This window comes from Marmota monax, unplaced genomic scaffold (genome assembly GCF_021218885.2).
Source record: "Marmota monax isolate L192 unplaced genomic scaffold, Marmota_monax_Labrador192_F-V1.1 WCK01_AAM20220418_F8-fsc00051, whole genome shotgun sequence".
NCBI lineage: Eukaryota > Metazoa > Chordata > Mammalia > Rodentia > Sciuridae > Marmota > Marmota monax.
The window spans coordinates 13803161-13828467 of NW_026695202.1; the positions used below are offsets into that span (position 1 = coordinate 13803161).

General features: G+C 52.5%; 2 protein-coding genes across 4 annotated transcripts; one reads left to right on the plus strand and one right to left on the minus strand.

Moving 5' to 3' along the window:
- Positions 1-50: 50 nt before the first annotated feature.
- Positions 51-18313, plus strand: Serhl2 (serine hydrolase like 2). 3 transcript variants are annotated; one of them, XM_046429361.1, is made up of 12 exons: positions 51-143; positions 2181-2330; positions 2421-2534; positions 2822-2863; positions 3195-3214; positions 3627-3701; positions 4918-5027; positions 6085-6164; positions 11249-11283; positions 15944-16026; positions 16851-16947; positions 17882-18313. In XM_046429361.1, exons 1-12 carry the CDS (start codon positions 140-142, stop codon positions 17999-18001), a joined length of 930 nt encoding a protein of 309 aa, XP_046285317.1. In that variant the 5' UTR covers positions 51-139; the 3' UTR covers positions 18002-18313. The 3 variants fall into 3 exon arrangements, with proteins under 3 accessions (XP_046285317.1, XP_046285319.1, XP_046285318.1); XM_046429363.1 differs by lacking the exon at positions 51-143 and adding an exon at positions 150-327; XM_046429362.2 differs by lacking the exon at positions 51-143 and adding an exon at positions 398-890.
- Rrp7a (ribosomal RNA processing 7 homolog A) lies at positions 15050-25307 on the minus strand. Its single transcript, XM_046429364.2, has 7 exons — positions 25175-25307; positions 24118-24260; positions 21565-21690; positions 20742-20859; positions 20317-20414; positions 19754-19952; positions 15050-18736 (listed from the first exon to the last, which is right to left on the minus strand). Exons 1-7 carry the CDS (start codon positions 25245-25247, stop codon positions 18651-18653), a joined length of 843 nt encoding a protein of 280 aa, XP_046285320.1. The 5' UTR covers positions 25248-25307; the 3' UTR covers positions 15050-18650.

Below are 25307 nucleotides of genomic sequence, written 5' to 3' on the forward strand. Positions count from 1 at the left end.
CTGGGGCGGGGTCTCAGCCAGGGGCGGGGTCTAGGGGCGGGGCTGTGGGCGGGACCTGAGCTCCGGGCGACAGCTCTCCTCCTTGTGGCCGCGACCTCGCCAGGCTAGAGAGACTGCCGCGCGCCGCGGGAGCGGAGCGATGGGTGAAAACGCCGCGCCAGGGCCCCTTAGACTAGACCCGGGCGGGGGAGGCCACGCGCGAGCACCCAGGTGCCCACCCACCTTCTCGGGCCCGTGAGCGGGGACACTGACCGCCCCCGCACTCCTGAGTGTCGAAGCTTCTTCATCTGCTGTCCCGGGAGCCAGCACAGCCAGACCAGCTGGAGGGTGGGCGCCCACGCTGCCGCTCGTGGCCGCCCAGGGTCTCGGGAGGAGAGAAGCGTGGGTATCTGGGGGCGCAGAGGTCTCCAGCCCGGCAGGGCGAGCCCGCGGGGGAAAATGTCAGCGCCGGGCCAGATCTGAGCAGGGTAGGCCGGAGGCAGCGCGGTGCTGGGCGGTAGCGCCCGGGTCATGGAGTGGTGCTGCCAGCTCCAGACCCGCTGTGCATCGCATTCCGCTGAATGACCTTGGGCATGAAGTAGACCTCCTGCTATGTAAAGCGACGATGTGGGGAGTCTGAATGACCTTGGGCATGAAGTAGACCTCCTGCTATGTGAAGCGACGATGTGGGGAGTGGGGAGTTCGCTGTGTCAGGTGCCCAGCACCCACGTGACCCTCAGTAAAGGCTGAACCCCGTCTGTCCACAGTTTTCATTTCCAAGCCTCCAGTTATCCGAGGTCCAAAAATATCCAATAGCAACTCCAGTTTGAAATTGCCCACTATTGTGAGTAACATGATAAAATCTCCAGCTGCCTGAACAGGACTCACCTTCACCTTTTGTCTCTCCTAAGGTATTTTGAGAGAAAGAGAAAGAGAAAGAGAGAGAGAGAGAGATCAGTCGCATAACTTTTGTTTGCTGCCCTGGGATTGAAACTAATTGGCTCTTGCTGGTGATGCTCTACCACCCAGCTGCATCCACCAGTGGCCCCCACCTGTTGTACTGGCGTTATTTATTTTATTTTATTTTCACTAAGTTGCCCAGGCTGTCCTCCAACTTAGGATCGTCCTCCCCAGCCTCCTAAGTAGCTGGGGGTTACATGTGTGTGATATCTTACCCTGCCCCACATAACTTTTAATACAGTATATTGTTATAACTGTTTTATTTTATTATTAATCTTTTTCTCTCTTTTTTGGGGAGTCCTGGGGATTGAACTCAAGAGTACTCTACCATTGAGCTACATCCCTAGCTCTTGTTTTTGTTTTTTGTTACTGGGGATTGAATCCAGGGAGCCACATCCCCAGGCTTATAACTAACTAACTATCTTTCTCCTTCCTTCCTTCCTTCCTTCCTTCCTTCCTTCCTTCCTTCCTTTCTTGTCTTTCTTTCTTTCTTTCTTTTTCTTTCGTGCTGAGAATCGAACCCAGTGCCCCAGGCATGCCAGGCGAGCGCACTACCACTTGAGCCACATCCCCAGCCCCCACTTTATTTATTTTTATGTGGTGCTGAGGATCGAACCCAATGTCTCACATGTGCAAGGCAAATGCTCTACCACTGAGCCACAACCCCAGCCCTCACTGAGTTTCTTAGGGCCTCGCTAAATTGCTGACCTGGCTTTGAACTTGCAATCCTCCTGCCTCATCCTCCTGAGCCACTGGGATTACGGGTGTGCACCACCATGCCTGGTATCCCTAGCTCTTTTTATTTTTAAGGCAGCGAATTGCCAAGGCTGGCCTTGAACTTTTGATCCTCCTGCCTCAGCCTCTGGAGTCCTCAGGATTATAGGCATGTGCCACCATGCCCAGACTTTACTCCACTTTTACAGAAAAGGAAATTGGGATGCAGAGACATTTCAGGAACTTGCCCAGGGTCACACAGCTAATTAGTGGTGGGTCCAGGCCACCCAAACCCCAGCCCACTCTCCAGTTCTGCCCCAGTACAAATGGGTGCATTCTATCAAGCCTGCCAAGGCTTTCTCTCCCTCCTCTGGGTATCTGCACACCCATGTCGGGCTCCCTCCAGCAGGGGCCAGGGCAGGGGTCGGTGGTGCTAATGTCCCGGGAGCACTGGGCCTAGATGAGGGCCCAGGAAGGGCTGGCTTCATGAACAAACTAGTGAACAAATGAATGTCGCCGTCCTGCAGGTCTGCTCTCAGAGCTGAAGCTGACAGTGCCCTGGGGCCACATTGCTGCCAAAGCCTGGGGCTCCCTGCAGGGCCCCCCAGTTCTGTGCCTGCATGGCTGGCTGGACAATGCCAACTCCTTCGATAGACTCATCCCTCTCCTCCCACAAGGTAGGGCGGGGGTGAAGGGAAGCTGAGGGGCCGCCTGCAGTGAGAGGCGGCTGATGGGGACCCTTCTCCTGCCCCTTATCTCTGGCCCAGACTTCTATTACGTTGCCATGGATTTCGGAGGTCATGGGCTCTCATCCCATTACAGCCCAGGTGTCCCGTATTACCACCAAAACTTTGTGAATGAGGTCCGGCGAGTCGTGGCAGGTGAGCAGGAGGCCGGGGTGTGGGGGTGCCCTGGGATGCACCCTCTGTGCTTGCAGCTGGGTGGTGCTAATGTCCTGGGAACACTGGCTGTGGCTCTGGTCTGGCCCCAGTTCCACCAGCAATTCTTGGGTGGAACTGGGGAGAAAGCTCTTCTCCAGCAAGAGCTCGCTTCCTCCAGTGCACCCCTAAACTGGTCCCCTGGGGGAGAGGGATTTTCCCAAGCCTGGGACAGCAGGAAAGAGGCCCGTGGGGGCGCCATCCAGACCTCCTGCTTTATGTATTTTCAGCCTTGAAATGGAGCCGTTTCTCTCTCATGGGCCACAGTTTTGGTGAGTACCCTTTGGCCAGCGACTGACTGGCCTCTTGCAGGGACTGTGGGAGGCCCGGAGTTGGCACCTGCTTCCTTTCTCTGCACCTCTGAGAACCACAGAGACACAGATGTCTTGGACATTGACCTTTGGCCTCTGTGCCCTCTGACCTCAGACATGTGGCTCAAAGGTGGCTATTCTCTGACCTGATGAGGGAGAGGTGGCCCCATGAGTGGACTGTCTGGAAGGGGCCTGATGAGCCAGGGGAGGGGGCCTGAGTTTGAGAAACAAAGCCCTGGCTGGAGCAAGGGTATGTCTGCTGACTGCTCCTTTGTCCTCTTTTTGTCCCCAGGAGGCACTGTAGGCGGCATGGTGAGTAGATGGCTTTGCTATGGCCACCTGAAGTGGTGGGAGTGGGGGAAGCAGGAGGAGGAAGTTCCCCCGGACAGGAAGGGCCTCCTCCCGGTTCAGTAGGGGCCTCTCCTCAGCTCGGCAGCACATCATGGTAGTAATCGCCCTCGTGAGGAAGTTGGTGTCAGGAAGTGGAGACTCCTGATAGAGTTCAGAGTTTCCACATTCCTGCCCATCACGGGGACCCTGGAGTCCAGCTGTCACCAGGGTCTGGAGCTGGGTGCAGGTGCAAACTTGGGAGGTCCAGGGGAGGAGCCTGAAGGGACAGAGGGTTCTCACTCTGACCTCTTGGGGGCCCCTTCGCCCAACCGAAGCCTTTTCAGGGAAGAGCTGCGTCCTCGCTCGGCTCACCCTTCCCTTTCTGTTCATCTAGTTTTCCTGCACCTTCCCCGAGATGGTGGATGAACTTATCTTGTTGGACGCATCGCCGTTTGCCATGGACATTAATGTAAGGAGGGGGCTTTGTGCCGGCTGCCATGGGAAGCCCCAGGCCCGGCTGGTGCCCTCAGCCCTGTCTCCTTTGGTAGATCAGGGAGGCTGGAGGAGGTGGCGGGGTGGATGGAGGTCGGGGGACCTTCACAGAGGCGAGCATTCCATGCTTGTACCCAGGAGTGGTCAGGGGAGGGGCCGTGGAACCCTGTGTGTGTCCTGGGAGCGGCAGAAGGCAGGTGGATTGTGAGCGGCGTGGAAGAGGAGAGGAACTGCGGGTTGAGGAATTGCGGAGGACACAGCCCGTGAGCCCACGACACTCACGCTCAGCCAGATTACTTTGTGCCATGCACACTTGCACAACCACACAAAGTGTGGACTGACAGGAAAAGTACTGACCCCTCCAGCCACCACCACCAATAACAGCCAGTGCTGTCCCCTTTATCTGAGACCTGGCTCTGTGGTTGGGTTCTGTGTAGCCCAAGGCAAGTCACTTGGCCCTTCTGAGCCTCAGTGTCCTCACCTACAAAATGAGAAGTTGCACTCAGTGCTCTCGGAGGTCCCGCCCACTCTGGTGGTCTGCTGTTCTCTTTCGGAAGGCTCAGCTCTTGGTGGTGACACATCTACTTCATCAGTTTCAGTTTTCTTATCTGTAAAATGACCACAGTTCTGCAAGGGCAAGAACGTATCTGTCTTTTCATTGCCACATCCCCGGGCCATGCTTAGTAGTAGGTGCTCAGTGAGAGCCCTTTGCGTGAACCCGTACTACAGTGAGGATCCAACTCGCCGACCACCAGGACCGACCTGCTTTCTTCCTGTATTTCCCCATTGATGGGACAGACAGCACCCAGGGCCCCCTCCTGGGGCTGGGTGAGCGCTTGGGTCTCCCTGTCCCCTATTCTCAGGTGGGAGTGGGAGGGCCTGGCTCCACACCCCCTCGCCAGCCCTCCCACCAGCCGGTGTGGTGGCATTAGTTGAACCAAGGGAAGTCGCCCACCCTTGGTGGTCATGACTGATCCTCTGATATGTCTTTACAATGTACCTAACAGAGATGTCCTTCCTTCTCCATCATCCAACCTGGTCCCTGCAATGTCCCTGCAGGCAGGGTTGAACTGGCCATGGCTGTCAGAGGACTCACTGGGAATCACTAGCAGGGGCCCAGTGAGCTGGGCCAGGGAGGGGACCTCTAGTCTCTAGCCTGGAACCCTGCCTACCCAGCCAATGGCAACCCCTAGGAGATGGAGAACTTGCTGACCTATAAGCGGAGAGCCATAGAGCACGTGCTGCAGGTGGAGACCTCCCAGAAGCCCTCACGTGTGGTCAGCCCGGAGGAGATGCTGCAGGGGTGGGTGTTGGGAGCAGGTGGGGAGGGAGGCTGGGGCACTGCAGGGCACCCTGGGAGGAAGTTCCACACCAGACCTCTGTCTTCCTGTGGTTGCCCTGAGCACCAGCCTCCTAGTGGACACCCCAGAGGGGCTCTATCTGCCTTTGTTCCGCCCTAGGCGTTAAACCATGCCTGCCACTTCTGCCACCCTGCTCCAGTGGCCCTCCCATCTACACACACACACACACACACACACACTCTCACTCTCCCTCCCTCTCTCTCCCTCCTCCTCCCTTCCTCTCCCTCCCTCCCCTTCCCTCCCTCCCTCTCTTTCCCTCCTCCTCCCTCCCTCCCCTTCCCTCCCTCTCTCTCCCTCCCCCTCTCTCCCTCCCCCTCCCTCCCTCCTCCTCCCTCCATCTCCCTCCCTCCCCTTCCCTCCCTCTCTCTCCCTCCCCCTCCTACCCCCTCCCTCCCCTTCTCCCCCTCTCTCTCCCTCCCCTTCCCTCCCTCTCTCTCCCTCCTCCTCCCTTCCTCTCCCTCCCTCCCCCTCCCTTCCTCTCCCCCTCCCTCCCTCTCTCTCCCTCCCCCTCCCTACCCCCCCATCACCCTTCCACACATTCTCTTCCCTCCTGGCCTCTAAGACTGCAGCTCCCCCAGCCTGACCTGTGATCCTCCCCTGCACCTCGCTGGCCTCCCCACTCCTGCTTCAGCCTCAGTGGGATGCTTCCCTCTGGAAGCTGGCCATGACTACCCTTCCTTCCCTGGAGGTGACTGCCCTGTCCTGCTGACTCCCTGTCTCCTCATTGGCCAGGAGCCCCACAACCATGGATGGGGACCGTGGCCATTTGGTAACATTTGTCTCTCCTGCTCCTAGCAGTGTGCCCAGGGGTCAGGGCTCACAGTACTTGCCATCTAGAGTGGAAACACACACACTCATATTCATAGGACACTTAGCGACATGCTGGCACGGCCCGCGGCAACCAGGCGCGTCCTTCCTGGGTGCCTCCCTTTCACCACCCTGCTCCCCTCCATCTGGCCCCTGGGCCGGGGCCTTCAGCATCCCTCTGTCCTCCCCCAGGTTCCTGAAGAACAACAGCCATGTGGGTGAGGAGTGCGGGAAACTCCTCCTGCAGAGAGGAACCACCCCGGAGGCCACAGGTAAAGGTCTCCCTCTCCAAGCTTTGTGGACTGTCACTGGCATGGCATCGAGGACTTGCATGGACCAGGCATGATACTTAGTGCTTTGCAAACACGTCCGGGCTGCATTCAGGTCGTGAGCACCATCTGTTTGACTTGTGCAGTTTAAACAAAAACATTGGGTGGGGGGATAGGACACCTTATTTAAAATAGTAAGATTTTATGTAGAAATAGAAATTCTTCTGGTTTCTTTTGAAAAGTTGGGAGATCTGGCAACACATCTGTTCCCTGCAGGCAAGGAGTAGCCCCACAGAAGCCCCTCTCCCTGTGAACAGGCACTGTGCCCACTCTGCCAGGCTTCTGCTGGCATCTGTGTCGGTGACCTTGGGAGGTCCCAGCAGAGGCCTTTGGGTTTTGGGGATTGGCTAACTTCACTTAGCATTATCTTCTCCAACTTCATCCATTTAGCTGCAAATGCCATAATTTTATTCTCCTTTAATCCTGTGTAATATTCCATTTTGTATATATACCACATTTTCTTTATCCATTCATCTACTGAAGGGCATCTAGGTTGGTCCCACAGTTTATAATTTTTGTAAATTGTGCTACTGTAAACATGGATGTGGCTGTGTCCCTGTAGTATGCTGTTTTTAAGTCCTTTGGGTATAAACCGAGGAGTGAGATAGCTGGGTCAAATGGTGGTTCCATTCCCAGTTTTCCAAGGAATCTCCATACTGCTTTCCATATTGGCTGCACCAATTTGCAGTCCCACCAGCAATGTATGAGTGTGCCTTTTCCCCCACATCCTCACCAACCCTTATTGTTGTTTGTACTCTTAACAGCTGCCATTCTGACTAGAGTGAGGTGAAATCTTAGAGTAATTTTGATTTGCATTTCTCTAATTGCTAGACATGATGAACATTTTTTCATATATTTGTTGATTAATTGTATATCATATTCTGAGAAGTGTCTTTTTAGTTCCTTTGCCCGTTTATTAACTGGCTTATTTGTCTTTTTGGTGTTTAGCTTTTTGAGTTCTTTATATACCCTAGAATTACTGCTCTATTTGATGTGCAAGTGGTAAAAATTTGTTCCCAAGCTGTAGGCTCTCTGTTCACTTCACTGATTGTTTCTTTTGCTGAGAAGCTTTTTAGTTTGAATCCATCCCATTTAATTCTTGATTTTTTTAATATTTATCTTTAGGTGTAGATGGACACAACACAATGCATTTTATTTTTATGTGGTGCTGAGGATCGAACCTGGGTCCCACCCATGCTAGGGGTGCGCTCTACCACTGAGCCACAATCCCAGCCCTTAATTCTTGACTTTAATTCTGGCACGTCTTGTTAAGGAAGTAGGAGCCTAATCTGACATGATGGAGATTTGGGCCTACTTTTTCTATTAGACGCAGGGTGAGACCCAAATCTTGATCTGCAACTATGAAAGGAAGGAGGCAGAAGACAGGGAAGTGGACCAGCCCCTGGAGGGCTGGAGTTGACCAGCATGGGTCCTCAGGAATCAGGGCCCCTTGATTTACGTATGTGGACACCAGGGCCAGAGGGGCTCTGCAGCCTTTGAGGGCATCCATCCATTCGCACATTCAGCACATCTGACATACCAGCCTGAGCCCCCACCCTGAGCCGGCCGTGCTGCCTCATGCAGCGGGTGAGAGGGTGGGCAGAAATAGAGAAGCAGCCCAGCTCCCGCCCTCACAGAGCTCCCAGCTGGCGGGCAGGCTGACAGGAAGTAACCACCACCCACACGCACACTGTTGGCCCAAGCAGCTGGGTCCTGCCTGGGGCTGCTCAGTGATGGGCAGAATGGATCCTTGGAAAGGCTGGAGGACGTGGCGTCGGACCTCAGGCCACAGGAGACGGTGCTACCCTCTGAGATAACCCCCTTTTTGATGTATTTTCCTATCCTTCGAGCTAGGCAGGAGGAAGATGGATCTTGGTGGGCTCTGGTCCTGCCAGGCAGTGAGGGCATCATGGTGAAAACCCAGAGAGCCAGGGGCCTCTGCCTGGGATTCAAGAGGCTGGGTGATCTGTGGGTGCTGCAACCAGAACCTCCCAGGCACAGGGTCCTTCTAAGCATGCGGAGACACAAAGCCCTGGTTAGAACCTCTATCAACAATTAAACATTACATTTATCATCTAAATTTATCATCTAAGAGTTCCATAATCTCTAATTAGAGTGGAAAAACATAATAATTACGGAAAATATCTCTCCTTCATGTTTCCGTGATTGTTTCTTCCTCAGAGAGCCACGTCCATGTTCAAATGTTGGCCTATCCCCGCCCTACTTCTTGAACATCCCTGGGGGTCATGGCTTTTCCAAAGGGGCTGGGCAGACGTGTCCACCTAGACATGATTTTAGTTTCATTTTTCAATTTAATATTAACTTTTTTTTTTTTTAGCACATACTAAGTCACAGGAATAGAAAATCTCACAGTCTCGTTGTTCCCATCCATCTTTTTCCTCATCTCACCTGCAAGTTAATCCCCCTTCTGAGCTTTTTCACATTCATCTTGGTCTGCTTTCTGTTGCTCTAACAAAATACCTGAGGCCAGGTAATTGATAAATAATAGAAATGTAGGGGCTAGGGCCTAGCTCGGTAGTGATTGCCAGGTATGGTTCAGTCAGAAGGAGATGAGGAGAAAAGAAGGTGCAAACAGACAGACTTCTTCCACTCTCCAGATTCTGGAGCCGGGAAATCCAAGAGCACAGTGCAGGCATCTGCCGGGCATCTAGCATGGGCCTTCTTGCTGCAGAGGGCATCACATGCACGAGCATTGGAGAGCGCTCCAATTAATCCTTTCATGAGGGTAGGGGCCTCATAACTCAGTCACCTCCCAAAGGTCCCCTCCAGATACCACTGACAGGTGAGACTGGGGACGAGACTTCCAAGACATGAGATTTAGGACGTGCTCAAGCCACAGCGACATCCTTCCAGGCTGTCCTTGGTGGAGCACAGGACTCCCCTCCACCTGCGTGGCTGGTCGGCACCGGAGAGTCTCCTTGGAGGCCTCCCTGGTAGGAAACTGGAGGCTGGTCCCCATGTTCCCTAATGGTGTCAGGCTAACTTAGCCAGTCACCTGGGGAGGGACACTGGCTGTGAGTGGTCTGTGCTGTCCCCTGGCCGTGTGGATGTCTGCACAGCCATGGACAAAGGCAGGCACGCAGACCAGAACCCAAACTGAGGCACCTCTTCCCTGGCCAAGGTGAGCACAGGGGCCTCCAAGACATTGCCATTGTCCTCATAGCTGTGCCTTGGTGTCCTCTCAGCCAACTCTGCTGACTGAGAGGCCTGTGTCCCTGGATGTCACTTGTTTCGAATTTTGTCCATTTCCTAAGAACTGGTATCTTCCCGTAGTTGTAGTTCTGTCCTCCTTTTTGGGTAGGATCTTCGTTCCCTGCTTTTGCCCCTTGCCCTGCTCGACACCCGTATCTCAGTTTGAAGACATTTTCATCTGTGGGGAGACTGGATTGCAAATACCTTCCCCTAGGGTTTCATTTTATCTTTTGACTTTACTTAAGGTAGTTTTTTTTTTTTCCTTCTTGCAATGAAGAATATTTTTTATTACAATTGAATCTATGACTTTTTTATGGCCTCTGATTTTTGAGTTGTAGTTAAAATCTCATGTTTGAGTCTAATACTGTTTTGTGTTTAGTATTTGCATTTAAATATTTAATACTGTGTACTTATCTAGTGTAGAGAATGAGGTTTGGATCTGACTTTATCTTTTTCCAGATAGCTCCTCGGTTGCCTAACACCTTTATTCTTTTTTTCTTTCTTTTTTATCTTTTTCTTTTTATTTTTCCATACTGGGGCCAAATCCAATGTTTTTCATATGCCCTCAGCCCTTTATAAATTTTGAGACAGGCTCTCAGTAAGTTGCTGAGACTGGCCTCGAACTTCTGATTCTCCTGCATCCGCCTTCTGAATAGCCGGATTACAAGTGTGCACACTGCACCCAAATTCCATTCTATTCTTTCCTGTTATTTTTCCAAGTGAATGTTTGAATCAGGTAGTTAAATTAAAAAAAAAAAACTTTGTTGGTATGTTATTTATATATACATTGAAATATTAACAAGTAATGATGTTAATAGTAATAACGTCTACTCATCATCCAACAAACAACAATAGAATAGCATCCATTCCTTTGAGCCCTCCCAGCCTCTCCCGCCTGCGTATTCCTTCCACAAGTGCTCCCGACCAGCTCCGTGTCGTGTGGGCCAGACTGTGTGCTCATGGAAGCTGTGGTCTAGCAGGGGAAAGAAGTGGCTTCATCAGTGATAGTGCATTTTAGACAGTGCCACGGTGGCCGAGGGTGGAGCCCAGTTGTGTAGCAATGGAGAAAATCAATCAGAGGGGCCTAGGGAGGCCCGGGCGAGGCGTATGCAACTTTGAACAGGAGGGCTGCTGGTAGGTGGCATTTGACTAAAACTTGTGGAGAGGGAAGGGTGGCCTTATTTTCTCACCCATGTGGATGCCCGCAGCTCACGTACCCCTCTCCCCTGCTAAGAAGGTTCCCTTCTCCCCCCGGCCAGCCCTGGGCAGCTTCCAAAGTGGCGCTTACCCACTGTGCAGCAGGGGATGCTCCGAACCCCGAGTCCCCACTTGGGTGTTCTCCCGGTGGCACTGTCCAGGCCCGGCGCTGCCACCGTTCATCCTTCCTAGGTGGGGCAGAAAGCCGAGTCACCTCCTGAAGTCGGTGGCCTGCGGGCCTCAGTGCCTCTAATGTGTCTGTTTCACTTTCCCTTCAGCAGGGAGTGACATGATTCTTAGCTGTCTACTGCTTCTGAATGACGTTCTCCGTTTCCCAGGGGAGTTTTCTGATGTGCTCAGACTCGCTGTTCCCCCCCATCAGCACCGCCCTGTGGGGTGCTGAGACTCCCGTGGGCTCCGCGGGTCTGAGGTCCAAGGGCTGTGGTCAGGCTCTGCTCCAACAGATCCCAAGACCGGAGTCCAGGGCTGGCCCAGGACCACAGCTGTGGCCTCATCAGCCCAGGGGGTAGAAATGTCCTAGCTGAGGAGGCCCCAGGGGAGCGGCGGTGAGCCCCTCCAACTCAGACCACTGAGGACCCTGCCTTGTGCCTCTCCAGGTCTGGTGCTGAACAGAGACCGGAGGATCACTTGGGTGAGTGCTGCCGTCCTCCAGCTCCTTCCTGGCTTGCCTGCTGCCCGGTGTTGGTTTTAAGTTGTTTTTCAATTATGCACCTAATATAGACATAAACAGTATTTGTCCTTTTAACCACCTATAAGGAAGCAGCTGAGTGGAAGTGGTAACCTCTAATTTTGTTTCCGTCTCCTGGGTTTGCCTATTAGGCACCTCTAAGTGGGATTGTGCCACGTTTGTCCTGTGTCTGGCTTCTTTTTTAGTTGTAGATAGACACAATATCTTTATTTATTTATATGTGGTACTGAGGATCGAACCCAGAGCCTCACACCTACAAGGCAAGTGCTCTACCACTGAGCTACAGGCCCAGCCCCCAAATCTCCTTTTTAAGGCTGAATAGTATTCCATTGTGTATTCCACATTTTCTGTATCACTCATCTATTGACCCACACCTGGGGTTCCACCCTTGGGCTACTGTCGATAATGCTGCTGTGAACATGGGGGTATAAGTGTCTGTTTGGGTCCCCACTCTCAGTTCTCTTGGCTATACCAGAGTGGGACTGCTGGGGCACACAGTGACTCTCTGTTGAACCTTTTTTAAAACAATATTTTTATTAGTTGTTGATGAACCTTTATTTTATTATTTACATGAGGTGCTGAGAATCGAACCCAGTGCCTCTCACCTGCCAGGCAAATGCTCTGCCACTGAGCCCCAGCCCAGCCCTCTGTGTGCTACTGGCCACTTGTGTGTCTTCTTTGGTCCATTTTTTAATTGGATTGTGTGGGGTTTTGTTGTTGTTGTTTTAGTTATGGATCTTAATTCCTTATGAGATATATGACTTGCAAATATTTCCTCCTACTCAACAGCCTATTTTTTTTTGGGGGGGGAACGGTTCCAGGGATTGAACCCAGAGGTGTTTAACTGCTGAGCCTCGTCCCCAAAGCTTTTTTATATTCTTTTTAGAGACAGGGTCTCACTAAGTTGCTAAAGGACCTAGCTAAATCATTGAGGCTGGATTTGAACTCACAATCCTCCTGCCTCAGCCTCCTGAGCCACTGGGATTACAGGCCACGACACCTGGCCTCTTCACTTTTTTTTCCTAATATTTTTAATTGTAGGTGGACACAATACCTTTTTACATGGTGTTAAGGATGGAGCCCAGTGCCTCACACGTGTGAGGCAAGCGCTCCACCACTGAGCCACTTTCTTGATGCACAAAAGTTCTAATTAGGGCTGGGGCTGGGACTGAGAGGTAGAGTGCTTGCCTGTGTGAGGCACTGGGTTCAATTCTCAGCACTGCATATCAATAAATAAAAAACAAAGGTCCATTGACAACTAAAAAAAATTTTTTAAAAAAGTTCTAATTATTTTTTTGGGGGGTCTTTTTTGTTTGTTTTTGGTGATTGAACCTAGGGGCTCTTAACCACATCCCCAGTACTTTTTGTTTGAGAGAGGGTCTTGCTAAGTTGCTGAGGCTGACCTCGAACTTGTAATCCTCCTGCCTTAGCCTCCCAAGTCAATGGGATTTCAGGTGTGTGCCACCAAGCCCAGTTATTTATTTATTTTTGGTACCCAGGATTGAACCCAGGGGTGCTTAACCACATCCCCACCCCTTTTGTGTATTTTATTTAGAGACAGGGTCTTACTAAGTTGCTTCAGCCTTGCTAAGTTGCTGAGGCTGGCTTTGATCTTCCTGCCCCAGTCTCTTAAGCTGCTGGTATTAGAGGCATACACAACTGTGCATGGCTCTAATTTTTTTTGGGGGGAGTGTACTGGGATTGAACCCAGGGCCTCACACATGCTAGGCAAGGGCTCTACCACCAAGCCACATACCCAGCCCCATTTCATTTGATGTAGTCCAATTTATTTTTGTTATCATCTGTGCTTTTGATATCATGTCCATAGCAGCATTGCCAAATACAGTATCATGAAGGATTTTCTCATTTTCTTCTTCTTTTTGGGGGGAAGAGTGTGGGTGCTGGAGATCGAACAGAGGGCCTTGTGCTTGCAAGGCAAGTACTCTACCAACCGAGCTACATCCCCAGTCCTCAATGTTTCCTTCTAAGAGTTCTATAGTTTCAGCTCTTAAGTTTAGATCTTTGATGTATCTGGACCACTTTTCTAAATAGTCTTTCCGAATGTTTCAGAAGATTCTGAAGTGCGACATGTCCATAGTTAAATGTATACTTTTCTCAGTAGGTTCCTTCACCTACCCCCCCCCCCCAGCTTTTTTTTTTTTTCTTGCAGTGCCGGGCATTGAACCCAGAGCCTTGCTCATGCTAGGCGAGCAGTGTACCACTGAGCTATACCCCAGCCTTTTTGAGACAGGTTCTCACTAAGTTACTGAGGCTGGCAACTTATAATCCTCCTGCCTCAGTCTCCCGAGTTGCTGGGACTACAGGCATGTGCTATGCTCCTAGACATCCTTTATTTTCTGTCTCAAATGACACATCACCATCTTCTAGGTTCCCAAGCAAAACGATGGCTGCCTGATGTTGGCCCAGTCACGGACAGACTCCACGTCCTGTGTTGTTTCATTCTTGTTTTAGGGCTTTCTGTTATGTTTACATAAATGGTTGCAGAGTGAAAGGAGCCAGCAACAAAAGGTGATTCTACTTGAAAAATCAACCCACAGGGCTGGAGGCCAGAGTAGTGCTCTCCTTGAAGAAAAGCCCTGGAACAAGCTGGAGGGCAAGGGCCCATTGTCTTGGCCCGAGTCAAGGTTACATGTGTATGTACACAGTGAAAAGCCATCAGGAGCTGACTGTCCAGCCTGGGGTTTGCTATAAGTTATACCTTAATTATTTTAAAAAACTGATCAGGAAATGAAGCTAACAAAATCTAAAAAGAGGTGTGGAGGAAGAAAGAGGGAAAAGACAGAAAGGGAAACGATACACCCAGCAGCCCCATGGCCGCAGATGCTTTCATGGAGAAAGGGCCTCTGTTGCTGGCTGGGAAACTGCTGCAGAAACAACTGCCTGTGTTGCTCCCACCTCCAGAGACAGGAGTGGAGAGAATGTCCCTCCATCCCTTCCTGCGAGATCAAGTTAAATTCAGCGAGGGCCTCACTGTGCCGTGGAGCTAGACAGCCCCAATCTTGGCAAGAACCGGAGTGTTAGAGAGGCCCGGCCCCCGCCTGAGCTTGAGTCCTGGCGCCATCTCCTGTTAGCTGTCGGCTGTGACCAAGTTCCTGGCCTCTGGGATCTAGCCTGCCTTCTGGAAAGCGCTTGCTTTAATGTTTGCCTCAGCACCACGGGGAGTTCCTCCACGGGAGGCAGCCCGCAGTGCCTGGTCACAGCCGCTGGGACTCAAGTCCACAAGAGTGTGGGCCTTGTGTAAGATGTGGAAACCTGCTTTGGGGAAAGCACCAGAGGTCATTTTAGTCATGAAAAGCAGGAAATGGCTGGAAGAGCCTCAGGACAGAGTTTTTTGTGGCCATGACCAAATGGCTTGTGTGTATCCTCAGGATTTTTTTCCCCTTTTATGGGGTGCTGGGGCTGGAACACAGGGCCTTCTGCATGGTGGGCAAGGGCTCCACCACTGAGGGACACCCACAGTCCCCAGAGGGATTTTATATTCATTGCGGTGGTGAAGAACCTTAAGGAAGGCTTACTGGAATCAGTCCTCAAGGGAGCTTTCTTGAATGATCGACGCACCTGTACTTCTGTCACCAGCATGCTGAGAGGTACAAACAAGGACAAAATTTGAGAGTTCCTGTCTGAGAGTTCTCAGACTAGAGTGCCAGGCCAGTGGTGAGCCTCATGTAATAAAAGTTTCTAGAAGCCCTAAGAGTAAAAAGAAAGCAGGGCTGGGGATGTGGCTCAAGCGGTAGCGCGCTTGCCTGGCATGCGCGTGGCTCTGGGTTCGATCCTCAGCACCACATAAAAATAAAGATGTTGTGTTCACCGAAAACTAAAAAATAAATATTAAAAAATTCTCTCTAAAAAAAAAGAAAGCAGGCAAATTAATTGTGGTGCTGGGGACCAAACAGAGGGCCAGCACATACTAGGCAAGCTCTATTCCACAGAGCTACCTGCCCCAGCCCAACTGTAATATTTTTTATTTAACCATTTCAAGACATGATTGACATCAAAGTTGATTGTTATTTTTCCAGCTGAGTCCCAAACCCAGAAGCATTTCACGACAGGGCACCTCAGTAGCCCTAGGACTGGTGGTCACAGCACTGGACAGCGCAGCCTAGACACTCTCGGTGGTCATGACAGGATGGTCAGGACTGTGGTGGAAGCCAGCAGAGGCTGGGGTGAAGTCACTCTGCACTGTGATCCAAGCAAGTTCCTTTCTCGTGGAGAGGTCTCATGAAGGTCCAGGGCCCTGTCTGGTGTCCAGGTGACAAAGTCCAGGGCAGCCTGTGCAGTAAGAAGGGGGCTGTGAGGAGCACACCTCGGTTCTAAGATCTAGGTCCAGAAGTACCCCGAGTCACTTCTCTGCCTTCAGTCAAACGGCCACACAGCTGAAAAGGGCTCAGGCAACAGTCTGGCCGACAGCCACGAGCCAGGGAGGAGACAAGAACAGATGTGGGAAAGTGGGAGGCCTGGCAGAGGTGCCACGGTGGGGCTGGGCTTGGTCTGGAGCAGGTGCTGAGGTGGCCTCACCAGGACCCACAGCCCAGGACTGCAGGGCTCCTTGCCACAAGGATTCACCCTGGCTTTGTCCCCGCAGCCGGAGTACAGCTTTGACTTCATCAGCAGGGAGCTGTTCACGCACTCCATCCAGCAGCTGCAGGCCCGCGTCCTGCTTGTCAAGTAAGTCTGGACACACCACCCTTCAGTGGCTGGCACCAGCCACCTCCATCATAAGTCAGCTTCCCAGACACCTGTGGGAAGGTGTGTGGTCTTCCTGGGGAAACCCGAGGTGCCGTAGTTCTTTGGAGGTTTTGACTTTCTGTTGGTGCACAAGTAGAAACGGCACTTGGAATCTGTACTTTTCCTGAGCTAGCAACACACGACCTCATTCTCCCCGACACTGGGCAGTGGCAGCACCCAGTAGGCCCTGAGATCACAGGGACACTGCCAGCACCTACAGTGCTTGGGTGTTTGGCAGGCTTGGCGTAATCAAGGCATTTTCCACCTGCCATGGAGCCACAGAGACATAACCCCACCATGAACTGAGGCGAATCTGTACTAAAACCATTAACTGGAACATTTTCAATAGGATGACTGTATGGTGGGTATGTTGTAGCTCAACAGATCTTAAAAAATAAAGCAAAGCCTGACCTTAGGTGGGCACAGTGGCATACTCCTGTAATCCTAGTGACCAGGAGGCTAAGGCAGGAGGATCCCAACTTTCAGGCCAGCTGCAGCAACTTAGCAAGACCCTGTCTGAAAATAAAAAATAAAAAGGGGTGCAGATGTAGCCTAGTAGTAAAGCACTTAAGCTCAATATCCAGCCCCAGCATTCAGTGGCTGTGACCCCAGTCAGTCTGGCCTGTGGCTCATACTGAATGACTGTGCTCAGTAAATCTAAGCTTTGGGAAAGTCAGAGGTAGCAGGTAGCCCAGACGTGGCGTCTTCTAAGGCACTGCTGGGAGGCAGGGTCCAAGGGGGAACCCATTTCTTCTTGCTTCCAGAGCAGCAGAAGGATACAGTGATGTGAGACGGGAGAATGATGCCAACAGGGAGCCGCTGATGTTTATGCTGGACATGATGCGATCCGTCCTAAAAGAGGTAACAGCTGGGCACTGTGGTGCATACCACAAATCCCCGCAGCTTGTGAGGCTGAAGCAAATCACAAGTTCAAAGCTGGCCTGAGCAACTTAGCAAGACTGTCTCAAAAAATGACTGGGGATGTAGCTCTGCAGCCTGGAGCCAGGAGGGCAGAGAGCACTGTGGGAGGCAGCGCATCCCTGGTTCAAATGCTATTACCTTAAAAAAAAGGCAACATGTGCAGGCTCGGGGAGCTGGTGTCCAGGCCGTGCCCACCCGCCCGGGCCCCAGGCCCCAGTGTCCTGAGGAACTATGGCCTCAATCCCCACTGTGGTCAGTCCGAGTTCAGGAAAGAGGCCTTTCATTAGCACAATATTCTATTGTTCTCACATGTGTCCCCTGGGTCAGGCACAACTCGGCCCATCTGCCACAGCCCCATCGCCTCCACTAGTCCTACCAGTGGGTGTGCTAGCTGGGCTGGGGCTTGTGCCATGACCTGGACCCCCGGGAGCACCAGCACTTTGTGATCATTATCCACACAAACACCCGAGTCTGGGGCACCTGTACCCCTCACAAAAGGGCAGCCCTCCCATGGCTGGCAGGTGAGAGCTGTGGCCAGGCCTCCCTGGTTGGTGTTCCCTCAGGGACTTGCTGGTGCTGTGACCTCACTTCTCCAGGGGCCCTCATCTGTCAGGATCACCGGCAACCCCGACAGAGGCCTCCCCCACTCAGTGCTACAGCTTCACAACTCAGATGGTCCTCAACCCAAGTCCTGAGTCCCTAGGGTCTGAGGAGCCCCAGCGTGCTGGGAACACTGGTTTTATCCCCAGGGAGTGCCTGGCCCACTGGGAAGGAGCAGGCCAAGGGAGGGCACAATTGAGTTCCTGGGCTCAATGGCCACAGGTGGGCACTGCCACTTCCTTTGGCCACACCTCACCACCCTCCCTTCCTCCAGCGGTTCCAGTTTGTACAAATCCCTGGCAACCATTATGTCCACATGAATGCTCCCCACCACGTGGCCAATGTCGTCAGCTCCTTTTTACAGAGCAAACGCAGGATCCCAGCTCAGCTGTAGCCTGGACCTGGGCTACGGACATCTCACGCTCACGCTGCTCAGCCTCCACGTGGCTGGCATGGCGGCAACAGGCCTTACTGAAAACCAAGATGAACAGGAGAGAATCCTGTGATGGAGGTGGGGGAAGGGCCAAGATTCTGACATTAACGTTTGTGACTTCAAGGGGACAGCATTTAGACTTAGGGTGTCTGTTTTGTAGTTAATGACCTGTAGTGAGCTGGTATAGGCAGAAGGAAGCTTGCCTGTCATTTGGTGGCTTCTGAAGCCTTCTCCACTGCCAGCCTGGATGCAAAATAAAATGTTCTCGCCTTCTCGCTGCCTTCAAGGCTGTTCCATGGCCGGCAGGGGGTTCCGTTGAGGAGAAGGGGAGACGCAAGCAGTTACTTGTTTTCCTGACAGGTAGGAACCACTTCTGAGGGCCACATCCTCCTGCTGTGCTCCAACATGCTTCAGCACAGGGACCCGGGGTGAGCCTGTCCTTCACTTCCAGCCCACGCAGACCTGATGGGGCTGGGCCGCAGGACACAGTGGCCCTTTGGCCTACTGTCTTGCTTTGCAGAGCACAATCTCAGGCCAGCAGGCCCCATGTCCTCACTGGCCAGGCCCTGCACTCCAATGTCACTGCAGGCAGGGTCACAGCCTGGCAGGCTCAGTAGGGTCGGAATTTGCGCTGGGCCCGCATCAGCTCAATCCTCTGCTTGTCCTCCTCGAATTTCTTGCGCAGCTGTGCAAGGTCTGTGGTGTGAGAGGTCACAGAACAGGGTCAGGCAGCATCCTGTGGGAGACGCCCACTGCCCCCACTGAGAGCGCTGGCACACCCCTCACTTCCCAGGGTCGGGGAGTTCCACCAGGCCTCCCCACCCTGCCCGCTTTGGGTCATGGTCTGGATTCTGCAAGGAATCAGAACACAGTACTTGACTGCAGACCAGGTCAGAGGCAAGGCTGAGGCAGGAGGTGACATGCCAGAGTTTTGAGGTTAGAAATGCACCAATGAGAAGCCCAAAGAAAACAAAAAGATCCACATGCCTACTCCTCCCCCAAGTGAAGGAGTCCAGGTGCCTCCCTCTCCAGCCCTAGTGCCACCAAATTCAGATGGTGATTAGTCAATGAATGATCTAGGTCAAAGGGTAGGTGGGGATCTGGAATCTAAAGGAGAGAAGGCTGATAGAGGCCACGAAGTAAAGTTCAGGATCTGGAGAGAAGAAAAGGACAAGTACTAGAGAAGGGTCAGTGCAGCAGTGAGTCTCAGAGTGCGCCAGCAACAGGGCTGGGGGTCAAGACAGCTACAGAGCCCACCCTCCAGGCTCAGGCCAGGACCCTTTCCTCGAACCACAGACAGCTGTCCTACAGGACAGCTGAGACAGCAAGAGACCAAGACAGTGGAGGAGGGAGCTTAGCAGCAGCACCAAAAGCAAACCACAGGCGAAGAGATGGTGAACCGCAGAGAGCCCCAGGGCCCCCCGGGCCTTCTCTACAGCTCAGTGACTCTGGAGATCACCTCCACAGACTTCTTGCTGGCTGGAGGCTAACAGGTTCCAGCAGTAAGGGCTCAGGGGCTTGGAGGTGGGTCCCCATCCCAGATGCCTCTGTGGGTATGAATAATCCCACCCACCACTCCTGGGCAAATGCAGCTGCCCCTGGGAAGCAGGAGAGTGCTGCCAGGCTGGAACTCTAAGCCCAGAGCGCGTGTCCAAGGATGCACTCCCATCCCAACCCCCCAAGGCCATCCCCTGCCTTGGAGGAGGCCCTTACGCTCCATCTTGGTCTCCCGATGCTGCCAGGCATAGAAGTTGAGCAGCTCCTTGCGTGCACGCTTCCGTTTCTCCTTCTCCAGCACCCGCAGGCTGGCTGCCTCAGTTCGTGGAAGCACAGGCCGCCGACCCCGGCGGGTCACCTTCACCCAGCCCTCCTCATCAGGGACTCCCTCCTCCTCCTTGGCCTTCTCCTCCTCCTGCAAGGAATGGCACCCTGCTGACCAATGGCAGGACAGTGCTCCTGACCCCTCCAAAGCCTCGAGGGGCGGAACCTCCCATCCTCCTCCAGCAGTCAGACCTGCCCTGGCAGGTGCCTGCTAGCACTTAGCCCCATGGTGCAGGGCACGGGCTGAGTATGGGGATAGGGCACCGAGGTGCCAATGCTGCTCCTCCCCCACCCCCCTACAGACCATCTATATTCAACGTCACCCAGCCAGGTAGCCAAAGATTCAGTAGAGAAAGCCTGGACTCACATGGTGACCAAGGACAGGCTGTCCCCCTTGGGAGTCACATCACATACTTGCAGCCCCACCCTCCCGCAGGGAGGCAGTGTCCCTTTACCGCAGCAATCTTCTGATCATAGGCCTCCATGAATGTGTCCACCTCAACTCTCAGGGCCTCAGGGTCAGTCACTGAATCTGCGTAGTCACTGATCCACTCTGGGGGATGGGGAGACAAGGAGAGCAGCTGCCTCAGGCCTGCCAGGTGTCAGGACTTTCTGACACAGGCTGCAAGGCCTTGAGACCTGTGGCCCAGCGGGCAAGTGCTAAGATTCTAGTGGCAACAGGCTGGGTCTCCACCTTTGTCCACCTGGTGCTGAAGTTCCAGGCTAGCATCTCCTGACGCACCCCAACTAGCCCTGTCTGCCTGTGTCTCCCTCGCACTGCCATCAGGGTGCTGGCTGTGGCTCGTGGCACCCAGAGGCTGCTCCCAGAAAGCTTCCCTCACCAACCCTGGGCCCAGAAAGGAGGTGCTATGGTACTGACTATGAATGCCACTCTTCACAGGGTGACTCTCCGTAGAGACCAGCAAAGGGCCCCTCAGGGTCAAGGCGGCCGACACTCCACTTGGCTTCTGGAACACCACGTAGGCTACCTGGAATCCCTGGGGGAAGAGAGAGGTCCGAGTGGGGGAGCCCTACCCACACCAGCGCAAGTTCCCACACCTGCCCTCACCTAACCTGCTGCTGGGCCACGGAAGAGTTTAGGTGGGGGACAGTCACACTCTCAGTTACCCAACTGCTGCTGGAAGGGAGACTCATTCCCAGCTCTTCCCCCAAGGACAGGGGATACACAGGGGACATTTCTTCCAGTTTCAGAAAGGAGTCAGTGAAAAGTGGGTTCAACCTTAGGGCAGGCTCGTGGAAGCCAGGCCCAGAGAGGAAAGGACAGGGCACTCAACCGGTCAGACTCCCCTGTGCTGGGAGAAGGCGTCAGGTCCAGGCACTTGGGAAAACATGGAAGGCATAGTGCTCCTGGAGACCAAGCCCTGGCCTGAGGAGGACTCTACCTCAGGGAGAAGCAAGCAGGGAGCCCAGGGGGCCTGCAGGAGAGTGCAGAGATGGTCCCCAAGCTCTAACATGGAGAATAGAAACCACCAGGCAGGAAGTCCAAAGATGTTGCACAGCTGGCTCCTAGACCAACTGGAACTATGGAGGTTGGGAATGTCTACTATAGGACATGCTCTCAGAGTCCCACTGCCAACCTCTGCACCTACATACACACCACCATCCCCTACACAAGGGACACTAATTGCCCCCGCCCCGCCTTGTGCTGCCATTCCAGTGGAACCTGGAACTTGAAGGCCTACCGGAATGGGCATAGGGTGAAAAAACTTCGACTTGGGTTCCTTTGCACTCTCAGCAAGGTCCGGCTTCTCCTGCAACTCCACAGACTGGACAGTGCCACAAGGGGACAGCAGACGAGTCAGGCATTCCTGCCACGGCCAGAGGGAAGCACAGGATGAACATTCACAGGGCTTTCCCCAGAGCCTCCCTACACCTGGGTGGCACAGTCACATCCTTTAAAAAGGGATCCCAAAGGACCAATAGCCCAAGTCTACCCAACCGAGAAAGCCAGGGTGCCATGTCCTCTGAACAGTTCCCACATAGACAACTGGGATGTAGATATTCCCAACCTCCATAATAAAAGAGGTGGGGACACTCCTGATATTATTCTTCTAAGACAATTAAGTTAAATAAAGAGTCAAATTTAGGGTCTATGAATATAGCTCAGTTGGTAGAGGGCTTGCCTAGCATGCACAAGGCTCTGGGTTCAACCCCTAAGCACCACCAAAGAAAAGAAGGAGTCTAATCTATACTTTCAGAATCAAGATGGTGATGATCCACAGCAGAAAGGGCATGAGGGAACATCTGGGGTGTGATGATGTTTATCAATTCACACACTGATTATGTACATGGCCATGTTCAATTTGTGAAATGCATCAAGCTACACACCTATAGCCTGTGCCCTTCTCTCAACATTTGCTACACTTTAGTAAAGGTTATCTCTCATTAAGTAGCTGAGGCTGGCCTTGAATTTGTGATCTCCTGCTTCAGCCTCCCAAGTTGCTAGGATTATAGGAATATGCCACCACGCTTAGCTAGGTTAACTTTCTTCTTAATGCTTCTTTCTCCCTTGACCTTAAGAGGAATCTTTTAGAAATCTGTATTTATTTTCTTGGGCTGAGGATACAGCTCAGTTGGTAGAGTGCTTGCCTCACATGCAGCACAAGGCCCTGGGTTCAATCCCCAGCAAGACAGACAGACAGACAGACACACACACACACACCAAAAAAAAAAAAATTTAATTTTTTTCTGAAAAAAAATTTCATTCAAAATCCAGCAACTCCCTGTTTTACTTCTATAAATGTATGTAATACTAAATTTAATACTCTCTGTGGAAAAAATTAAGGTGTTTCTAGACAGAATTAGAGGTAATTTTTATTTTCTTACATTTTTCTTCACCTCCCATGGATAGGTGAAGCACTCAGCCCCATTTTTTTTAAAACATTTTTTTAGTTATAGTTGAGCACACCTTTATTTTATTTGTTTATTTTTACATGGTGCTGAGGATCAAACCCAGTGCCTTGCATGTGCTAGGCAAGTGCTCTACCGCTGAGCTATAACCCCAGTCCAGATAGGTATCATTTTTACATTCAAGAAAGAACAATGTGGACTGGGGTTGTAGCTCAGTGGAAGAGTGCTTGCTTAGCGTATGTGAGGCATGGGTTCGACTCCCAGCACCACATACAAATAAATAAAATAAAGGTCCACCAACGATTAAAAAATATTAAAAAAAAAAAAAGAAAGAAAGAACAATGTAATTCAAACAATTCTGGGTAACATATCCCTCAAATAATTTTTTTTAATTTTATTTTTTAGTTGTACACAATACCTTTGTTTTATTTCTTTTTATGTGGTGCTGAGGATCGAACCCAGGGTTTTACACATGCTACTGCTGAGCCACAACCCCAGCCCTCAAATTATATTTTTAAAATATAATTAAAGCTGAGCATGGTGGCATACACCTTTAATCCCAGCTACTTGGGAGGTTGAGGCAGGAGGATCATAAATTTAAGGCCAGCCTCAGCAATTTATTGAGACCCTGTCTCAAAAAAAAGGAAAAGAAAATTAAAAATTAAAAGGGCTGGGGGTGTAGCTCAGGGACAGAGTGATTAGGGAGCATGTGTAAGGTCCCAGGCTCATTTCCAGTACCACCAAAAACAAAACAAACAAATACTTTAGAAAGCCAATTTCCTTGGCTGGGGTTGTAGCTCAGCGGTAGAGCTCTCACCTAGAACCTGTGAGGCCCTGGGTTTGATCCTCAGCACCACATAAAAATAAATAATACAAAGGTATTGTGAACAACTAAAAAATAATAATAATTTTTAAAAAGCCAATTTCCTGAAGTCAGGTGAGGTGGCACACGCCTGGAATCCCAGCGTCTCCACAGACTGAGATGGGAAAATTGAAAGTTCAAAGCCAGCCTCAGCAAAAGCAAGGCACTAAGCAACTCAGTGAGACCCTGTCTCTACAAAAACACTCGCCAAAACCCGATTTCCTGGCTGGGCTCGGTGGTGCATGCTGTAATCCCAGCAACTGGGGAGGCAAAGACAGGATGATTGAATCCCTTTCTCTAAATTAAAAAAAAAAATAAAAAGAGCTGGGAATGTGACTCAGGGGTTGAGTGTCCTTGGGTTCAATCCTCAGTACCAAAAAAAAAAAAGAAAGAAAAAGAAAAAGCCAATTTCTTGCCACAAGAGGTAAAGGCAGCCTTCTCAACATTTGACACCCCTCCACTTTCTGAACATTTCTACCCTGGGGCCCCCATTCCAGAGCTCACAGGTCCCCTGCCAGTTCACCTCATTGCAGTATGGCGGCACATTGATGACAAAAAGGGTGCGCTTCTGAGGCCATGTAGATTGGGTGCCTTCTCGAACTCTGTGTTCTCTCACATAAAGGTAATGAGAAGCTCGCTGCTTTGCTGAGAACTTGATCGGAATGGCTGGAAGGGAAATGGTGGCATGGGAGTCAGGGTCAGGCTGCCGTGAGTGCAGGTGAGCACCTAATCCACCCAATTCCCTTTCTCCACGACCCTTCCTAGGCCGTCTGTCCACCGCGCATTCTTCCTTCAGTGAGCCCAACCTCTGGGCAGAGCCCCACCACCTCTGGGCGTGAGCACGCACATCCGCAGAAGGGGGACTCCCAAGCGGGTGGGGGAGAGAACTCATCTGGCAATTACACGGGGGCGCATGAGAGGGGGGCTCCAACTCTGCTGCTGTTGGGGTCCACACCCAATCCTTGTGGAAGCTGTCTGGAAGCTGTGTGACCGGCCTGCCACGGTGTCTCTTTTCACACTACCCTCCCCCACCCCGGACTCCCGGTTCCCCAACAAGCCGGGCCTCACACTTGCTCTCTCCGCCTGCGCACCAAACCTCGTCCCTGCACCCATTCTTCAGGTTCTGGCTCAAACTTCCTTTCTCAAGGGAGCCGCACCCTCGCCCGGCCTCCGGGTCTGAGGTCCACCTGCTGTGGATCTAGTCCGAGGGCCTCTATCGGCGCGACACCCTAAGGGCCACCTTCACGAACCTAGGGGGCCGCTCTCTTTGGGGACGCACGCGGCCTCGGGGCAGGAGGCTGGGGAGCAAGAAAGCAGACAGCAATCTTGTATCGGCTAAGAAGGAAGCACTCAGGGCGAAAGGAGGCAGGCAGTTTCCTCGCACAGGCCTTCAGAGACGGCTCTGTGGGGAAGGCTCTCACCAAGATGGGCTGACCCGGGAGAAGGGCGCCGCGTGGGTCCGCGGAGCCAGGGGCTTCTCGACTTGCCGTGGCCCAACCACGCGGCCGCTCCCGGGGCTCCCGGGACACCCCCCAGCAAAGCCTCTCCGTCTCCCAACCTCGCGTCCCCGAGCCGCTCACCGTAGTAGCCGGGTGGGCTCGGAACGCCCGCCTCAGGGTCCCTAGCCGCACGCTTTCTCCTACGCGCCACCATCTTGCCAACCGGAAACGTGGGGCTTGCTGGGAACTGTAGTTCCGCGCGGTGCGCGAGCGC

Bases quoted from the DNA above. Each gene is read 5' to 3' on its own strand.
- Serhl2 (XM_046429361.1), top strand. The intron at 2,535-2,821 runs GTGAGCAGGAGG...ATGTATTTTCAG, and splicing joins GGTCCGGCGAGTCGTGGCAG to CCTTGAAATGGAGCCGTTTC. The intron at 16,027-16,850 runs GTAAGTCTGGAC...TCTTGCTTCCAG, and splicing joins GCCCGCGTCCTGCTTGTCAA to AGCAGCAGAAGGATACAGTG.
- Rrp7a (XM_046429364.2), bottom strand. From the start codon at position 25,247: ATGGTGGCGCGTAGGAGAAAGCGTGCGGCTAGGGACCCTGAGGCGGGC. The intron at 20,860-21,564 runs GTAGGCCTTCAA...CTCTTCCCCCAG, and splicing joins TTCACCCTATGCCCATTCCG to GGATTCCAGGTAGCCTACGT. The intron at 19,953-20,316 runs GTAAAGGGACAC...CATTCCTTGCAG, and splicing joins ATGATCAGAAGATTGCTGCG to GAGGAGGAGAAGGCCAAGGA.